At 37.7% G+C, this 19,671-nt stretch overlaps 1 protein-coding gene across 13 annotated transcripts in view; it reads right to left on the bottom strand.

Moving 5' to 3' along the window:
• The window catches only part of ANKHD1 (ankyrin repeat and KH domain containing 1), a 199,674-nt gene that overhangs the window by 36,569 nt on the left and 143,434 nt on the right, over positions 1 to 19,671 (bottom strand). For 11 of the 13 annotated variants that reach the window (XM_054038708.1, XM_054038713.1, XM_054038711.1 and 8 more), the window contains 5 exons: positions 14,862 to 15,608; positions 4,773 to 4,918; positions 4,497 to 4,608; positions 1,999 to 2,144; positions 588 to 730 (listed from right to left, as the gene is read on the bottom strand). In XM_054038708.1, the coding sequence (XP_053894683.1) occupies positions 588 to 730; positions 1,999 to 2,144; positions 4,497 to 4,608; positions 4,773 to 4,918; positions 14,862 to 15,608 (1,294 nt within the window). The remainder of the gene's footprint in view (positions 1 to 587; positions 731 to 1,998; positions 2,145 to 4,496; positions 4,609 to 4,772; positions 4,919 to 14,861; positions 15,609 to 19,671) is intronic. The other 2 variants (XM_054038717.1, XM_054038718.1) reach the window with 1 other exon arrangement.

Genomic DNA, 19,671 nt, shown 5'->3' with positions numbered 1-19,671 from the left:
ACTAATTCTAAGCTATTTAAATAATAAAAAGATAACTGGGCCTGCATCTAAATCAGACAGACATACGTCTACACAAGTCTACACTTCAACCTATTTTGAGGATACAAAATGGGTTAACTTTCCTACAATACGCGAACACAGACTGGTTAACAGACAACAAAGCCATGTGTTTTAGTTCTTCCTTTTATGGGCCCCAGAGCAACTGAAACGTAAAGCTTCAAAAGAACATGTGCTCCACTGTGAGCTTTGGCTGGTTCCTCTATTTAGTTCAACTGGAAACAAAGTCCTGGAGTGCTAGATCCCAATATGGAGAAAAGGAGTAGGTACACAGGGTCATATGCCGCACTAATACAGGCACAAGAGCAACCTAAACACTGAGGGAATTTTTTTTTTTTTTTGGTGGCAGGAGATCACCTATAGCAGCTTCTCTAAATGTATCCAGTCAGAAAAAACATAACATTTCAACAGTGCAAACTTAGCAGGGAGATTTGGAAGCACTCCAAGCTCCAATTTACGTATTGATATAAAACCACAGTGGAACATCTGTCCCATACTGCAGTTTGTCTATGACATGGAGAGTATGTTACCTTGAATTAATTTCTGCTCCAGCATTAAGCAGAATCTTAATGATGTTGACGTATCCCCCAGATGCAGCAAGGCTTAGTGGTGTATAGTCAGACACGTTCCTATGCTCTTTATTTGCTCCCCGGGCCAGCAGCAAGTCAACTACCTGAAATGTACAGCATGAAAAAAAGTGCGAAAGGAATACTGGGCCTTAATTTTCTGCTACTTTCTGGATAATGGCTAACACACATTCAAAGCTTTAAGTGTATTACCAGTTTCCATGGGCAGCAGGCAGGCTAGAGTGTGACGAGGTTCCTCTGTAGGATCTTTAATTTTACTTATGCACTGTATAGAGCCAGCAGTTAATCCTATTCATAAGACAGTCTGTGTGGGTTGTGCCAATGCAGCACTTTTCCTCCAAAAGGATTACTTTACCTAACTGAGGTTACAAGCCTTTAAGGGAATCTCTTTCTCTGAATGGAGGTCTGAGATTTAGGACATATCCTGTTCTTAGGAAGTCTGATATAGTTGAAATTTGTGAGGGTTTCCCTTGTTGTGCCTCCCACAACTTGAATGAAAAAGTGAACCCTAAGCCAATTTTGCTTACGTTTGTGTTGCACAATCTTTCCAACAAAAAGTATAAGGATGCCCAAAATCATGATGGAAGTTAAGGGAGGTGAGGGAATGGAGGAGGAAGGGCATTTCTCCCACTCACGCCTCCCCTTTACAAATCTCCTCATTTTCTTGCCAATTACTACATCTATCATCTCCTGCAATCATGGCATTTTTCATGTGCGCATTTGTGCTACTATAGTTTCCCGTGTTTTCTTCCAAGTTTCTCTGCCTTTGACATCATAAGCATGTAAGACTAAACATCTTAGAAGCAAAAGTGAAAAGCTCAATTTAAAAGTAGTTTAAGAAGTAGTTCTACCTTCTGTGAGTCAGGTCTACATTGCATCTACTTACAAGTCAAAATGGAAATATCTGCTAGTCTAGTGTTAGTGTTCTGGAAGGCTGTGTATGTGTAAGACAATTTTAGTTTCTGGTCCTGATCTCTCTGAGTTGGAGTACTGCAAAGAATGCCCCTTCACTTACTATGCAGTGAAGATAGGACCGACTGGGTACCCTGAATTGCTTAATAGCCACCTTCCTCCCCCATCCAATTGAGGATTTTCACAGACGATATTACGAAAATTGGATAGAAGAATGGCTCCAATCTGTAGTGAAGGGCTGCAATGGTGGGGCTGTATAAACAAGGCAAAGTTAATTCCCTTGTCTTCTCCTGGGACAAGAGAGCTACCAATTCCTGAAGTTTAAAGACTTTTTTTTGTAAAATGACAATGTTAATTTAAGGGTAAAGAACAAGAAATGAATGCAGTAATTTACACACCAACTCAAAACCTATAGAAGAAATAGGAAGCAAGGTATTTGTACCTCTTGGCGTCCACCAGAGCATGCCAGTGAAAGTGGAGTGTCCTTTGTGCGCTCTGACTGTGCTTCTATATCTCCACCTTTGTCTAAAAGAATTTCCACTACACCAACATGTCCAGCAGTTGCAGCCAGAATAAGCGGTGTAAAACCTAATCCAAAAAGAATCACAATTAGAAGCAGCTCTGAAAAACTCAAAATTAATAGCAAGCCAGAAAGTATGTACTAATAGATTAATTCAACAAATACCTGAGTCAAATATCAGAATGATCATCCATAGATAGGGCCCTACCAAATTCGTGGCCATGAAAAACATGTCGCAGACCATGAAAACTGGTCTTTTGTGTGCTTTTACCTTATACTATAGAGATTTCATGGGGGGAGACCAGCGTTTCTGAAATTGGGTGTCCTGACCCAAAAGGGAGTTGCATGGGGGTCTCAAGATTATTTTAGGGGGTCACGGTATTGCCACTCTTACTTCTGTGCTGTCACCTTCAGAGCTGGGTGTCTGGAGTGTGGTGGCTGCTGGCTAAGGGCCCAGCTCTACAGGCAGCAACGCAGAAGTATGGGTGGCAATACCATACCGTGCCATCCTTACTTCTGCGCTGCTGCTGGTGGCAGCTCTGCCTTCAGAGCTCTGCTCCCAGCCATCAGCCACCGTTTTTCAGCTGCCCAGCACCGCCGCCAGCAGCAGGGGCACAGACGTAAGTGTAGCAATACTGCAACCCTTCCACAACTCCTTTTTGGGTCAGGAGCCCTACAATTACAACACCGTGAAATTTCAGATTTAAATAGCTGAAATAATGAAATTTACAATTTTAAAAAATCCTACAACCATGACATTGACCAAAATGGACCATGAATTTGGTAGGGCCCTATCCACAGACAAGAAGATTAATTCCAAATGTATCCCAATAGAATCTTAGGGTACCGTATTATAGCACATTGCCAACTCTGCTATTATTGAGGTTGAGAAGAGCTTAGTTTGAAGGCTGACTCTTCTAAGAGCTCTAAAATCCACATTCTTATTCCAATTGTCTTAAAACTTGCTGTGCCTCATGGGGATGGTGGGCACTGCTAGTGGCCCAAATTTGGGATCTTTTAATTAAGGGGTTCCTCAGATACAGCCCCCACGAAAGACATTTCACAGTCAACAGATTCTTATAACTTTAGAGCATGACACCCACTGCCGCTTTTGGGGGAGCAATACTGAAAAATGTTATTAAAGGAAGAGTTTGGCTCCCTATAACAGTATATGTTAAAAACATTCATGAGCCAAAGAAATTGAAATGCACATATGCAGCAAGCCTCAACAAGAGGGTTTGCAGCCAGCACACTGTCACAGAAATTTGGTGGTTCAAGGAGATGTGCTATATCACAATCTTAGCTACCCTCACACACTGTAAATTCAAACCCTTCCCTTGGCTGAAAGCTGAGAATGATCTGTGGCACACTGCTACTAACCATCTCTGTTAAGAGGTTGGTTTTTGTTTTTTACTTTTGGGAAATTTGCACCTTCTAATTTGTACAGCTAATTTAGAAGGAGCTTTAACTATTTGCTGAAAGATAATACATTTACACATGCTCTATGCAGATACCCAATAATGGCTGCTCGGCATGTTGCTGCTTTTCCACACTGGGTATTAGCATAGCTGCACACCAGCACTGATTAATCAATTAGAATTGATTAACCAGAGGGAAGATGAAAGACAGTTAGTATTATGTAATCATGTTTCCTGAACAAAGGACCTGTGTGTGCTTATAATCAAGGCACAAGTTCCTGATAAACAGCTTACTAACATGAGGCACTCATAATATTGTTAGATGCTTGTAACTTTTTTTCAGTGCACAGCTAGGGAAATATGGAACAGTGGGGTCAGAGCAGTGAAGGAAAATGGGTTTGTGGGAGCAATGCTGGTGGTGTGGGGGCTGGGAGAGTGTAGGAAGGGGCATAAATTAGGATGGGTTGTAGGGGAAGGGAGAAGATTTGTGGCAGAGAAAGGGGAGGGGGACTGTTAATCCTATATTCTCCTCTCCTGTGCGTGTGCACAAGGATCTGGGGGCCCCAATCCTTCTCAGAGGGTTTGAATGGCTCTGCAAGAGCCCCAACATGAGAGCTGGGATCTGGAGAGACTGAGCTGCTCTCCCAACTACCCTATGTTCGCGCACCAGGATTTGAGGACGCTCTGCCCTTTGGGGAGGATGGGGTCTGAGCCCCATTCCCACACACACACACCTGTGTGAACTGATATCTAGAGAAGCCCTGCCCCTCTGGGTGGGGAACTGAGAGTAGGCACGCTCGAAGCATGCAGTACTGGGACCAGGGTGAGGAGCTGAGAATGGGCATGCTTGGTGCACAGCACAGGCTCACAAGCACAGATGTGGGGATTGGAGGGGGAGGGAGGGAGGGAATGAGAACACCCACTGAGATGAAGGGAGCACTCAACCCCATTTTAACATAAACTTTGAGCTCAAATTGTAGGGTTTTTTTTTTTGTAGCTTACCCTTCTTGTCTCTGTGTTCAATATTGGCACCTCGTGCTATCAATACAGACACAAGCTCTTCATGACCTCCTGCACATGCAAGGGTCAGTGCAGTGTCGTGATTACTCTCCGTCTTCATGGTGGGGAGAAAAAGAAGTTGACATTTGTAAATGGGAAGTGTTTTAGCACAGAACACAATCAACTTTTTAAAAACACATTACTGCTAGACTGACATTTTATTTTAAATTTTAAAACAAGTCAGTGTAAAGCAGATAAATCTGTAGCCAAATTACTTACATGTGCATCAATATCAACCGAAGGATACATGGGGAGCACAGACTGAGAGCCAACACTGCTTGGTGTCTGTGTACAGGGCTCAGGTGTAGGGGATTCCGTAGTGTGTGAGGAACTAGTGGAGCCAGTGGGCACTCTGCTATTCACAGCTGAAAAACAACATTAACATTGTTATTCCACTCTTGAGAATTGAGCACTTTAAATGGAAAAAAATACTGTACTATAGAATCTTAATACTATAAGAATGCATTTTCTAAAAAACGTTTAGCTTTAAATGTCTCTGAAAAAAAACTATGCTATTTAATGTAGTTTGTAGAATATAATGCAAGTGTCACGTCCAAACTCTGTTTGGGTCAGAAAGCTTATTTTAATCTGCAAATGATTTCTCTGCATACAACCATGAAGATAATAAATTATCTAATATTGTAACCTCAGCAGTGACAGTTCAATGTTCATTCTAGGCAGACAATAGTAAAGGATTTATGATAAAAGCATAATCTAAAAGTTAGGAAACAAGGAATATATCAGAACTCAGAACTATTTCATATAAAGTGTAGTAAGCGCTGTCAATAATTTTCTAGGTAAGACAACTAAAGCAAGAAGAGTAAAAGTGAGTTCCAGAAATAATTCTGGCTACAACAAATTAACAGAGGGAAAAATAGGAAGATGGCAGTCAACAAGACAGGCACATAGATGAGTTAAGAATTTCCTTTCCCTAAAATTGTGTGTTGTGACGCAGCTTTTCACAACAGAGCTGCAAAATTCCATCTCCACTTAAAGACTGTTAGTTTAAACACATACAAATAGTGAGATTTTATTTTCTAAGTTTTCCACAATTTGAATTGAGGTTTGTAACTAAGAATTAGCTATATTTACATACAGTGCGAAAATTAAAAGACTAGGAACAACTAGCAGAAAGGACAGAAACACCATGATGAGTATTTTCTAGGGTCAGAGCTCTGTCTTAGCCTCACAGAACACTGATAGATGCTATTTTTGAAGGAAAGATCCAAAAAAATTAGAAGGGCTCTGACATAAATCAGATGGGGAAAGCTCCCTACTGACCTTGTTTCTAGTTAAAAAATTTCAATACCCTTTATTATAATATAAAAGGTAAGATCTAGAGAATAAAAAAAACTGGTATGAAAACCACATCTGGACATCAAAATTTGCATCTCATGGCACTACCAGATTTCTGTATTGTACGCTAATTACTCTGGCCAGTTAGAGAAACAATTGATTTGTTCTAACCAGCAAGAGTGTAAAATTAACCCAAAACATGTAATGTTTTATAGTATTTCTGGAGCAAGCAATAATAATGAGAGAGGTTCATGATGAGTTCAAGTGGGGAATAAGCAGCAGAAATTTTTTTTTCCCCAGTGCCAATATTCTCTGTAGTAATGGTAGACAGAAGAGAAACAAAAACGTGATAAGAATGGTTTCTAAACAGAAACTTCAGCAGTTTTACCATGAACTGTTATTCACAAATGGAAAGGATTTAAAAATTAAACCACTGAATGAAAATAGAGTATCAATTAATGATGCAGGATAAAAGTTAAATTACTGGAAAGATCTTAGTAAGATCAGAAACAGTAGGAAATGAGAATACATTCTGATGTTTGGTTATAGGTATATGAAATACAAATGATATATTCACAAGTGGAGCAGATTTTAGAAGAACCCAAACTGAGAGTTCTTAAAGCCAGGGTAACTTGTTTAAAAAAATAAAAATCAAGCCTTTGAGATGGAAGTTTTCAGTTACAGTCCCAAAGGCAGTTTAGTGTTAGGACTCACATTTTAGTGCACAAGTCAAAGGTGAGCAATGAAGTTTAGTTACAGTATAAATGCAGCAGTGTATTATACCTGGACTCAAGTGGAGTTCACTTCGCCTCAAAAGCAAAGCACCTTGTGAACACACCAGGTTTGTATTATGAGTTTCCAGATACAAAGGTCTTATGCTTCATCTACGTAATTTGCATTAATACAGTGGTTCTCAAACTTTTGTACTAGTGATCCCTTTCACATAGCAAGCCTCTGAGTGCGACCCCCCTTATAAATTAAAAACACTTTTTTTTAATATTTAACACTATTATAAATGCTGGAGGCAAAGTGGGCTTTGGGGTGGAGACTAACAGCTTGCGACCCCCCCCCATGTAATAACCTCATGACCCCCTCAGGGGTCCCGACCCCCAGTTTGAGAACCCCTGCATTAATACTTACCTACCTCAGCAGGGTGTTAAGCAGTATTTTACATTAATGAATTCTCTACATCGGGGTAGGCAACCTATGCACTCACACTGCCCGGGTCCTGGCCACCGGTCTGGGGGGCTCTGTATTTTAATTTAATTTTAAATGAAACTTCTTAAACATTTTAAAAACCTTATTTACTTTACATACAATAGTTTAGTTATAAATTATAGACTTATACAAAGAGACCTTCTAAAAACTTAAATGTATTACTGGCACACAAAACCTTAAATTAGAGTGAATAAATGAAGACTCGGCACACCACTTATGAAAGGCTGCCGACCCCTGCTCTACATGTTCAAAGCACTATTAAGTGCTAAAGTTAAGTGGATTTAAAAAGATTTTCCAAAATACTAAACAGTAAGACACTAAATCATCCAGCTAAGGACTGATTTTTCCCTAATATAAGCTAATAGCATCCTTCTGAAGAGGTATTTTAGAACTTTTTTTTTTTTTTTTGGGGGGGGGGGGGGGAGAAAAAAGGAAAAAGCACAGAGGAATGTACTTCAGACATTTAATTTGTTTTTAAGACTCCTGAGTAATAGATTACATTTAACCTTAATTTAAATCCACCAAAATCTAAAAATCAAATGACCAGGACTGAATCTCTTCAGAGGACAAAAGCTGTTAAACTCTGTGCATTAATGGAAACTCTGTATACTGGTTCCAAGTCAACTCTAACCACCAAGATTGTAACAGTATCTGATATAATTGATTTCCTCCCCAATAACTGCTAAAAGGCAACTACTATTTGCAAAATTTTAGATTCCTGTAACTTTTTGGATGCCTGTTGTGATGCCCCATTTGTTGGCTGGTTGCCAAACCGGATATTTGACCAATAAGAACTGTTAATATAATATGACTCTTTCAAGAATAACCTCTCTATGAAGATTGTATCCTGAAGATGATGTAGTTCACTGAATAGCAAACATATGTTAATAGCAATTAGTAGGCTTGTTAAGGCCAAATTTTATATTCAATTACAGGTTTTAAAGAAGGACCATCATACCACAAGTATTTCTCAACACATCTTAACAAAATATTTTGTATGGGACCAGATTTAACTAAGCTAGTATGGATATTACACCCAGAGTCAAATATGTTCAGTGTTGTAGACATTACCATAGAAAAGCAGGTCAGCTATTGGTCTCACTTGCAGAGCATGGAAACTCATTCTCAAAGATTGGCCATACCATACCTGGCTTCCAAATCAGGATTTTGCAGGAATGAGAGAGCAGTTCACCATTTTCTTTTTAAAGTCCAAAATCAATTGAACTAAAAGGAACACTTGCTTAAGGAAGAAGTGAGGTTTTTACTCACGAAAGCTTATGCCCAAATAAATCTGTTAGTCTTTAAGGTGCCACCAGACTCTTTGTTGTTTTTGTAGATACAGACTAACACGGCTACCCCCTGATACTTGCTTAAGGAGTCATTTATGTCCCTTATTAGACTTCCCAAGAATTATTTTAGCAATTTGCTACAGAAAGTTCAAGGCAATTTTCAAATGACTAAATCCTAGTGTGGTTCTAACCTATGGTATTAGATAAACTACAGTGTTCCAGAGGAATAGCGATATGAACATGTAGCACTATATCCATTTTGGCTATCACTTGTGGCCCAGCTTTGCAGTTAAGGTATTAAGATAATATGTAAAGGAGCAGCACACTGTACAAAAATTAAAAAGATGATGTGAATCTTAAACTACATTGCTATGGCAAAAGATAATGGGATTAGAGGCAAAAGATCAAGTGGAATTCTGCAAAACAGATGCTCAGATGGGATAAAACAGATTTAGTGGCATCTTTTTAAAAAAATAAATAAATACAACTATAAGCTAAGGGAAATCTTTGCTACACTGAGGAACAAGAGCAGAAGGAAAAATTCTTCCGTTCTTGGTGGCATTTCCTAAGCAGAAAAGAGTCAGTTTTCTGGATAACTTCTAACCCAGTTTATAACCTCACAAAAATGTATATTTTCAACATACTCTTGAAGAATGCAAAAATCACTTCAACTACACAGCACCACTGAAGTACATCAACCTCCAAAATGGGAGGGCAACAAACTCAGTGGAGCACAGAATATTGAACAGCGGGGGGAAGGGAGATTTTGTTCAAGGACACTGGGGCAAACTCCTAGCATTACAAAAAGTAGCCCTGGTATCTTTAGTCCCTGATGAATGGAACAGGAAACTTGAAAGAGCTCTATACTGATGCACTTTAGTAAACTTGTCTGGTACTGAACCATGAGAGTAAGGGTCACCCCCCAAAAAATCTGTTTTAACAGATCTTTAACAGGCCTCTGAGAAAATGTGCATGATTCAGTTGGAGTAGGTATTATGTTCCATTATGAAATGGAAAGTTACAGGGTGCTGGGCAATAGCACAAACACACAAACTCATAGTGACATGGAAGCCAAGTTTGCTGCTTTACTTTCAAAACAGACATATAGGAACACGATTTACTTTAGAGGATTAGATACACTTCTATCATTTCATTAGGAGGTATATAGATTAACTAAATATAGTGATCTATATATAATTAAAAATAATTAAGAGTTTCACCTCATGCAATTTAGGCTTTATATAATACTTATTTTGTGACTGCACTGATTTTAGATCCTTCCCTACAAAACATACTGATAATACTTTTATAGAATATAGGTTGAACCTCTCTGGTTCGGTACTCTCGGGATCTGACTGGTGCCAAACCAGAGAATTTGCCGAAGCACGGGAGGTCAATATTGTAGTGATTGGGTTTCTCTTTATTTTTATCTCGCCAAGGCGAATAAGCGGAACAACGCTTGCAATGCCGTCTAGTCAAGGCTTACTGGCTCTCTTCATAACAAAGTGTTAGTGTTGTTACACAATTTTTCTGTATTGGCACAAGGAAATAAGTAGATAAAGCATAAAACACAAAATAAAATCATGCCGGACCACAGATGTTGCCGGACCAGAGAGTGCCAGATTAGAGAGGTTCAACTTGTACTGTTATTTACAACATATTCAATAAGCTTGCTGCCTGAATAAGTCTGAAGTTTAAATGACATTTCTGATTGTAGGGCTTCATTTAGATATTCGTAAGTTTATGAAGGCCCAAAACTTTTACAAAATGTATTTTCTTTAATCTTCACTAATAAATTGTAGTAAACAATCCTACACAGCATTAAAGATATTACTGGTATTTTTTAATTTGGGAAAAGCAATTACAGGGAATCAGACTAGGAACAACTGGTGTGATGATCTTGAACAAAATGCCAGGTTCATAGCTCCTTTTAATGCTTAAAACGTACTAAGGCACAGAGAGATTGTGGCTGATCTGACAGTTGTAGTATGAAGGTAAAATTAGACTCCAACTGCTATACTTATGAACTACTAAATATACCTCATATTACTGTAATAAAGATAGTTGGCAATAAGATCGGTATCTATAGACAATATGACTAATAATGTAGATCCATTGTATTTGTTTTTTTTCCCCATGAATGTAAATTTGTAGTATTTCAGTATTGTCTAGTCTCTTTTATAAGAACTTTCCCTGGAATTAAAAAACCCCCACATTATTTTAAAATCCTATTATAAGCAATCAACCACCACATTGTGACCTATTAATCTTTTAAAACGAATGACAGTCTGTCTACTAGGTTCAGATTGAACCACATTTAACCAGTGTTATTTTAAACAGGAGTGTGTTTTGTATACAATTGTTACTTTTCACATTATGCTTCAACATTTCCCACTTTGGATTACACCGGTGACCAGCATTATTCCAAATGGTTATGTATTTCATAATGCAGTAGCCTAGAAGTCATCTTTAACAATGATTCAAGAAATAAAAATTAACACGTCAATTTTGTGGAATCATTTCACAAGCATGGATTTCAGAGCCAAAAAAAAAGATTGCAGAGTTACTGCACAAGCATTCAGTAAACTGAAAGTTTACATTTATAAATTCAGATTCAGTCCACCAATCAAATCTCTCTAGGGAAAGAATTCCAGACAGAAGCAAGGTGCAAAAAGTCTGTATTTTGAATGAAAAGGGTGACTGACCAGCACAAACTGACAGAGCAATATTAGTATATTGGATAATACACAGAAACTAGCAACGAATGGATGCATCATTGTCCCAAGGAAGTCAACAAAAAGCTTTGAACTTAATGTGGCTAATTGAGAAACCTACCCATGTATGCATGCAATATGAACTACAAAGAAAACCCAAATTACATAGCATGTAACCTCTTGTATACCAAATTTGTACTGCAGTGGAGTAATGTACAATGAAATCTGAAAATTGTGTCAACCTATGTTCACATATCAAGTCTCAGAAGATGCAATAAGCACTAATTCTTAATATTTTACAGTTCTTCAGTGTGTAGTAGTTTAATTCACCTTTATAAAATCCAATTAAACCCTGCAAGAATCAGTGAAAGGATTCAGAATTAGATGTGTGCTTTCTATAAAGCTATTAAAAAAATTCAGTTTATACTTTATGATTAAGGATAATGCAACTGCATTCATTCTGAGTTTATGAATTAATCTTAACTTTCCAAATTCTGCTTAATTACTACAGCACAGATGGTATGCAAGATCACAGAATTCATTAAGGTGAATACACAGAGTGGGTAGCTTTAACTATTAAATTTGTAATCAGGGAAATTTAGACCTCCAACTCCAAGTTACAACTCAAAACCTCCCCTAACACCAGCTGCCCTATGAATCTCAGTAGTTCCTCCCTTTAGGTGCCACAAGTACTCCTGTTCCATTTAGTTGATGCACTAAACTACCAGGCTGGCCAATAATGATAAGAATTACAATGACATGTAATAACTAAATTACTCAATGAAGACACTCCTTGGAGAGAGGAAGAGATTCAAGGAAGTTCATGCTACAATACTTAGGCCTTGTCTAAACAGGACCTTTGAGAAGTTTGCCACTGTTGCACTGGTGACAGTGGAAGCATTAGTGTAATCAGGGCACCAGTCGCTGCCAGTATTTTTACTAGTGTGTCAACTAGACCTGCTTTGAGTTGGGTTACCATACAGAGTGGTAAAAATGTTGAAGCCCTTTCTACACTAATGCTTTCACAGTTGCTATCATTGGTGCAGTTCTACAAGGGGTAGTGTAATCATGGGAGATTTCCCCAAGACACTTTTTTTTTTTTTAAAGAGGCTTTCAAGAAACACTGAACTTGGTAGCAATTGCCATTACACATAAACATCTGTTAATGTGGTTTATGTATACAAGACTTCTTGATTTCCATATTTTCTACTGCAAAACAACTTCCATATAAAACAGCACCGTAATCTGATCTTCAAACTTGCCAGGGTGCGGTGTTCAAGAGCACCTTGAATATGGATAAAATGTGAAATTAGGGTGAACACATGTTTTAAAATGCTTTGCAGATTTTTAAATAAATGCATGTAACTTCATGTTAAGATGTGAGCCCATGACTTTGAGGGTTTAATCTACTAAAAGATGTGTCACAATATTGATTCTTGATAACTAGAGCAAAGTAACTAAAATCTCTCCTGATCATCTTCAGGAAGTTTAACTTACATTTATGAAAATCAGGAGAAAATACATGTTTGTGGAGCAACAATAATTTCAGTTACTACCAGTAGCAACAACATATGTAGCTGGGATTTCTAAAGTCCACTCATGGTTGTATTATTGGAAATATATTATTAAGATACAGTACATAGTTGTGGCACTTTACTAAATTTAACTAGCACTAACAATATCTAAAGAAATACAAGTAAAAACTTCACTTGTATAGAAAAAATGTTCATTAAGAAAAATTCTTAATTGGTTAGACTGTAGTAAATCAGTTTTATGATAATAAGTAGGATATGCATGGTCACTTTGTTAAATACTGCACATTCTGAACATAATGACAGGGTTTTCAGTTAGACATAAAATATCCATTAGGTCTTTGTCATATAAATAAGTTGAGGTTTTTAAATAGTAAACATTTCGTATGTTTCATATTTCACTTTCAAGCTAACTAAATTTAGGAAATGTAAGTACAAAACTCACTATTAAAAGACTACACTATTTATGGTATAACTTTTTGAAATTTAGTTACATTTTATGTAAGATACACAAAATAACGTTGATATAAAACCAGCTAGATTCCATTCTATTACTGAGTTGATCACTGCAAGTCCTCCTTTTGCTACTGCAGTTACATTATATATAAATAAAGACCATATAGCTAGTGATTTAAAATGTGACTACTAGCAATTTAAATGCACATTGTATGATCCATTTAGAGATTTGTGGTAGACATACATACAGAACATGTTATAGCAATAATATCCAACCCCAAAATTCAGCTCTTGTAAATCACATATATTAAACGCAAGATTTTCCTCACTGTACTCTGAAGTTTCGAAATAGATTTTCAGTACGAACATTTAAGAATAATCCAGGTTTTCTCCTGTTAAAAAGTAAATTAACTCCTCTCTAATGCTCTGCAGAAACATGACTTGGGGTAACAAGGGACGACAAAAATGTCAGAAAGCAGGACCTACATTCCTCTCTCCCTCACATACTAGAGAGTTTCTTTGAATGAAGTTATACATCACCATCTGGAGGAAGTTGATCTTGTAACACTTATCACAACTATCCCACAGTATCCAATAGGGCTTGAGGGAAGACTGCAAAATTGCTGTCCATCCCGATACATGTACTCAGCTTCGGCAAGTTACTAGTTTGGAGGTTCCTGTGAGACTTAGCAAAAAGTCTTATTTGACATTTCTGAAAAGCTTGAGATGAAATTAAGAGGATAGGACAGTGACTAACTGAAGAGGAAAAGAGACAGGAGAATAAAGACTAAGGGACAGACGAAAGTAGTTGAGAAGAGGTGAGAGAGATGCTGGATAAAAAAACCAAACAAACTAAAAGCAGGACAGTCAGGACTGACCTGCCCATGAATACAATTGTGGCTACACATTTAGATCTTTCACACCTCCACCAAAAAACAGAAATCTCAGCTAGATACCTGAAGCGAACTCCACAAAGATGATACCTCTTTCCAGAATGTGGCTAGCAAGTGTAACCTTATGTGGGGGAAACCTTGATTCATCTCTACTTGTATCTTCATACACTTATTGGCAAGGCCAGGAATGTTTTGATTTTTGCTTTTCATCCAGACAGCCAATGTAGCATATTGATCCTGTCGGTCCACCACCATTTGATCCCTTATAGCGTGCCACATTTTAAATTTTGTAAAACAGTAATCATATTACTTTAACAACTGATGTTTAGAATTTATTCTGAAAACATGAGTCAATTTTATAAATAAGCACTAAAGGGACAGATGGTCTTGCATCTATATTTAGAGTCTAGACTGTGTTTAAACTGTATCAATGCTTCCAGCAGAAAGGATAGTGGTACATTTGTCAGTACAAGTGACAAAAAATGTTTTCATACTTCATCGGAGACAACTGCCACACTGAGTAAATCCACGTAGGGTTATATGCAAAATTCTATAGAAGACTTAAACAAAACTAGTCATTTTCAGGTTTCCTAATGGCAACTTCTAATTGCTCACAACAAGATTTCCTTAAAGTATCATAAAAAAGATGAGGCCACAGGGGCTGCTATAATAGGTCTCCAATAAAAGGAAGTCTAGCACTTTCTTCAGCAATTTGGCAAAACAGATAGGGAAAAAAACTCATGTTAGAATTTGGAAGTGTCTAAAGATTAATAGCACTAATAAGAAATTAAATATTCTTAAGAAAGTATTCCCAAATTGGAAAACCGCAAGATGTCTTTTTGGAGGGGAGGAGAGAAAGGGAAATTGAGCACACAAGTTAATGCAAAAATATGTATATTTCTTAACCCACCTGCTATTAGGTCATCAAGAGTGTCGGTAAGCGTCTGTGCTGGAGTGGCAACCATTAATCCGTCTGGTTCTTGAACTAACAGCCCCTGCCCATGTCCAGCAATGTGCTGCTGCTGTCCTACATTTTGCTGATTACCTAATACTTTCTGAAGGTCAAGAGAATCTGTCCCATTATAACCTAAGTTACTGGAAAAATTACATTGCGGTGTTGACAATGCCTGGATAGGGACAAACTCTATTTGTTCAGCAGGTGGTGAAGACTGTTGTTCATCATCTTTAGACAAGATTGTGTCAACCTGAGGTAACTCTGAAAAGTTTTCCTCTGGTAGACCCTCATCTCCTTCCACTTCTGGGAAGACACCTGTGTGTGGGCACTGCTGCTGCAGGGGAAGTGGTGTCTCTGTCTGACCTTTGGTCTCCAAATATTCTTTGGTAAACTGCTGCTGTGTTTTCATCTGCAACTGCCTTTCCACCTTCTGCAGCTCCTTCAATATTTTCTTCTTCTTCTGTACTTGTTCTTCTCTGTTCTTTTTAAGTTCTTCAATCTTATCTTTATTCAAAGGTTCACCTTGAATTAATTCCAATGATTTAAGTTGTGCTTTTTCAATAGCACTAATTCTTTGTCCAAGTTCATTCAGCTTGCCTTCAGTCTCTTCTACTATGCATTCCAAAGGCTGGTATGGGTGAAAAGGTGGCAGTAGGTCCTGATCTGCTACCTGCAGGGAACTTGACTTCTGCTTGGATGTACCTAAGCACATGAAAAATGTTTGAAAAAATGCCATGCTGAAGTTGCCATCCCACACCTCCCCTCTCTCCCAACCCCAAACTTTGCAACTAAAACTGCACATCTGTCAAACCATATTAAGATGAACTAGATTTTTAAAGCCTACACTCCATATTAGGTAGCTGGCACAAGCCAAATATAACTGGAATTTTAAATGCTGACCCTAATTGTCCCTTGTAATACAGCTATTTTAAGCTTAAAATGCCCTCTCATACTCATGACAATGGACATCACGGAAATCAAATCAGAGGATGCAGAACATGGCTGTTTTAGTAATTTACTGACTGAATGGTTTGAGTAAATTTGCTCTAATAAGAAAAAAATTAGCAAAATAAACCCAGCAACAGGACAAACCCTTTTACACAGACCTAACTTTCAAAAGCGAAGTTAAAAAACAAGGCTGCCCATACTGAAGGGAAACAAACTTTACAATGCATGGGTATTTCATTTCTAGACCAGATGCCCCAAAATGGTATAGTATTCCTCCCTTTGGTTCAAATATCAGAATCCTGGCAATGTAAACATAAAAAACCAAAACCAAATCACCTGCACTTATTTTTAATTAAGTATGGACATTTATTTGTAAGAATATGGAAAGAAGAAAAATTAACCTATTTCTTGCTTGATCTTCTCCAGGGAGAGACCACCACAGGTGCAGCTCTGGTCAATGTTAAGAATTTAAAAATCCCTCTTCAAAACCAATCTAGCAAGAAATAAATACCCCTCCCCCTTATCCACACCTCCGTGTGTGCTTACAAGCAATCACAGCCCTCAAGAAGGCAAGCCTCAGTTTGAGAAACAGCAAAAACTGTACACTGATACCTGATAGTTCCAACTGAGCAGGCTCACAAGAATAAATCTACTAAGTGTTTAGATACCAAATGTAATGTTAATATGAAAAAATTAAAAGGGGAGAAAAGCTTTTAGCTTACTTTATCAGACACCAATTTTCATAGTAATAGTAATTTAATATATTGAAAAAATAAAATAGTTGTTTTAATTAAAGAGCTAATACTTGAAAAATTACACACAGGCTAACCCTAATTCTCCATCAAAAGTTGGAGTTTAAAAAATAATAGGAGTACTTGTGGCACCTTAGAGACTAAGATTTATTAGAGCATAAGCTTTCGTGGACTACAGCCCACTTCTTCGGATGCATCCGAAGAAGTGGGCTGTAGTCCACGAAAGCTTATGCTCTAATAAATCTGTTAGTCTCTAAGGTGCCACAAGTACTCCTGTTCTTTTTGCGGATACAGACTAACACGGCTGCTACTCTGAAACCTAAAAAATAATACAAATTATAGTTTTAGCCATGGTTATTGAAGAATCAAATTACCCGGATCAGAATATAGTTGAAGAAAAACTCAGCTTCACTATACAAATCATAGCTGCATAAAGATATCGAATCATTTTAAGAAAACCAGCTGAATTGCTCAGTCATCTAGATTTCATGATGAATACATGTATTTAACATCAATTGTTTTAAGCAAGGCACTTTACCAAATCCAAGGAGAAGTTTTACCTGACATTAAAGCAGAAAGCAAGATATTAAGGTGAAAATCAAAAGCAAGCAAAATTCAGAATTAATAATGCTGATCCACACAGAAATGTATTAAAAGGCTGTACAAAAGAAAAAAACATTCAGCACTCTTTTCTGTATTTCTCTTGCTTCTGGAAGCATCAGGCTGAATCCTCACCTGCCACCTTTTAGCTTCCCCTGATCCTTGGCTGGAACTGCCCCAGATGCAACTTTGAGCAGCCTAAGGATTGCTCCATATTACTCTGGCTGCTAGAGTCCTATTAGGCACCACCATATGGGGCAAATCATATATAATGCCTAATAGGACTCTAGCAGCCAGAGCAATATGGAGCAATCCTTATTGAGTGTAAATCATATATAGTGCAGTCTAGGCTCCTGCTTAGCAGAACTTCAGTACCTACATGCTTTCCCCAGTAGTTCATCTTTGCCTGCCTGTAGTTTCAAACAGTATAGTTTTTTTTTTTTTAAATATAACTAGCTTGCCTGTACAATAAATTTTACAATATCAAAAGGGATTCAAATAATGAATATATATGGCGTATTTACAGGGTTTTTTTCCTTTGTTCTTCTTTGAAGAACTTATTGAGGAAAAAAGATAGACATTTTTCTTTTTCAACGAAGAAGATTCCCAGTCAAAGTAGAATTACAGGTCAAATGAAGGGCAAAAATTAAAAAAAGTGTTCAAACCCTGGGCTTCACAAGGTCAACCCAGCTACATCACTCAGGAGTGTGAAAAATCAACACTCCTGGGCAATGTAGTTAAGCCAACTTAACCCCCCTATGTAGACAGTGATAGGTCAATGGAAGAATTCTTCCATCAATGAAGCTACTGCCTCTTGGGAAGTGGATTACCTATGCCAACTGGAGAACCCCTCCCATTGGCACAGTTAGTGTCTACACTGAAGTGTTAAAGCGGCGCATCTGTAGAGTCTGAAGTGTAAACAAACCCAAACTCTGTGTGCTCAGTGCCTCCACTAGCCTGACTCTTTGGGAATGGAAATAAATTTTACCCAACTTGAAAAATAAAATATTTCCTCATTTGAAATTTTCAATGTTTCCTGACTTCTTGGATATACCCCGGCATGCATCATTCTCAGATAGCACAAATCCCAGTAAGCCTCCTACTATCTGTGATGTTCCACCCATCCTAGGGTTTTGTACTATTACCATCATATTTGAGTGCTTTCCAAATAAAATTGATAGCAATAGCAAATTCCTAGCCCCAACGTTCTACTCTGTTATATTCACTGAATCAGAAGTACCAAGAGAAATTCAATGAAGTGGAAAATCTTATAAAGAGTTAGAAAAAACTTAATTTGGGTTGGTTAGTGGGGACACTTAGCACAGAAATGCGTTTAACTCAGTTTTTGGTTTTGCACTGCAGTATACCTTTAAGATTGTACAGAAGGATCAATTAATTTTAAAATATTCTTAAACTTTGGTACCTTTAAGTTTTCTAGCTATACTAACCCAGAAGTTATATTTATGGTCACTGAAGATATATTTAAAGTTATTTCTTGTATTGTGATTAAAATACATACAGGAATAAGGAAAGAAAATATCAAATTTGTTGTCAGTCATCAACTTTGTCAAATTAAGATGTTACTCTGATGAAGGTTTAATAAATCTAGCCCCACAAGAATCTTTTTCCTTGAAGTCTCTTGCTGAGAAACTAAAGGTATTAGATGCTGAGCTGCCTCCTCATAATTCCCAAGATTATTTTATTGTCCTCTCTGGATTTTTCTAGAAAGGGGGCTCAGACAGCCTCTCCCCGATAGCTAATGCTATCCCCTCAGGAAAGTGAAGTTGCAGTTTAACAAAACCAGATCATAAAATCTGGAAACAGTTAAGGTTAACATCAATATTAACTTTATCCGCCTACTCGTGGAGAAAACAAGCCTCACATGAAAAGATTCTAAAAATACATGGATTCTAACAGCATTAGTATAGTCTTGTACAAAGACCTGACCCTTCTGGTTTATATCAGGTATAGGAGGCTCTTAGGCCCATCCTGCAATGTGTATAGAGTCCTTTAAATCTGCGCAAAGAGAATACGGGAAAAACTGATCTGTGGCCTGAATCCAGAGCATCCAGTCTCTAACCATTATAGGGAAGATGAATCCAGCTCACAGTATGCTGTTGGACAGATCTGGGCATTGTATTGTGGACAATATGTGGAGGGTAATGAGATACATATTTTCCATCAGCAATTATGAGAGCATGGAGGTGTTTAGTCACCAGTCTCTAATTAGTGGGCGGGTTCAGTTTTCAGGATATTACAAAACTTCCTCCAGGACAGTAAAGATCAGTGCCTGTAATCTTGTCAATGATAGGAGGGGGGTAAGAGGGAAGAATGAAAATTAGTGTTTGAACCTTAAGCTTGTTTATCAAGACTGAAAATTTACATTGTAAATCAAAATAGTGTTCGTTAGTAACTATAATCTTCAAATATTTAAAAATTAGTATCTAAAATTTGTTTTTCTGGGA

Source organism: Malaclemys terrapin, chromosome 8, assembly GCF_027887155.1.
Source record: "Malaclemys terrapin pileata isolate rMalTer1 chromosome 8, rMalTer1.hap1, whole genome shotgun sequence".
Classification (NCBI taxonomy): Eukaryota; Metazoa; Chordata; order Testudines; family Emydidae; genus Malaclemys; species Malaclemys terrapin.
Note: the sequence above shows the minus strand (reverse complement) of the source record. Positions and strands in the feature narration are given on the sequence as shown.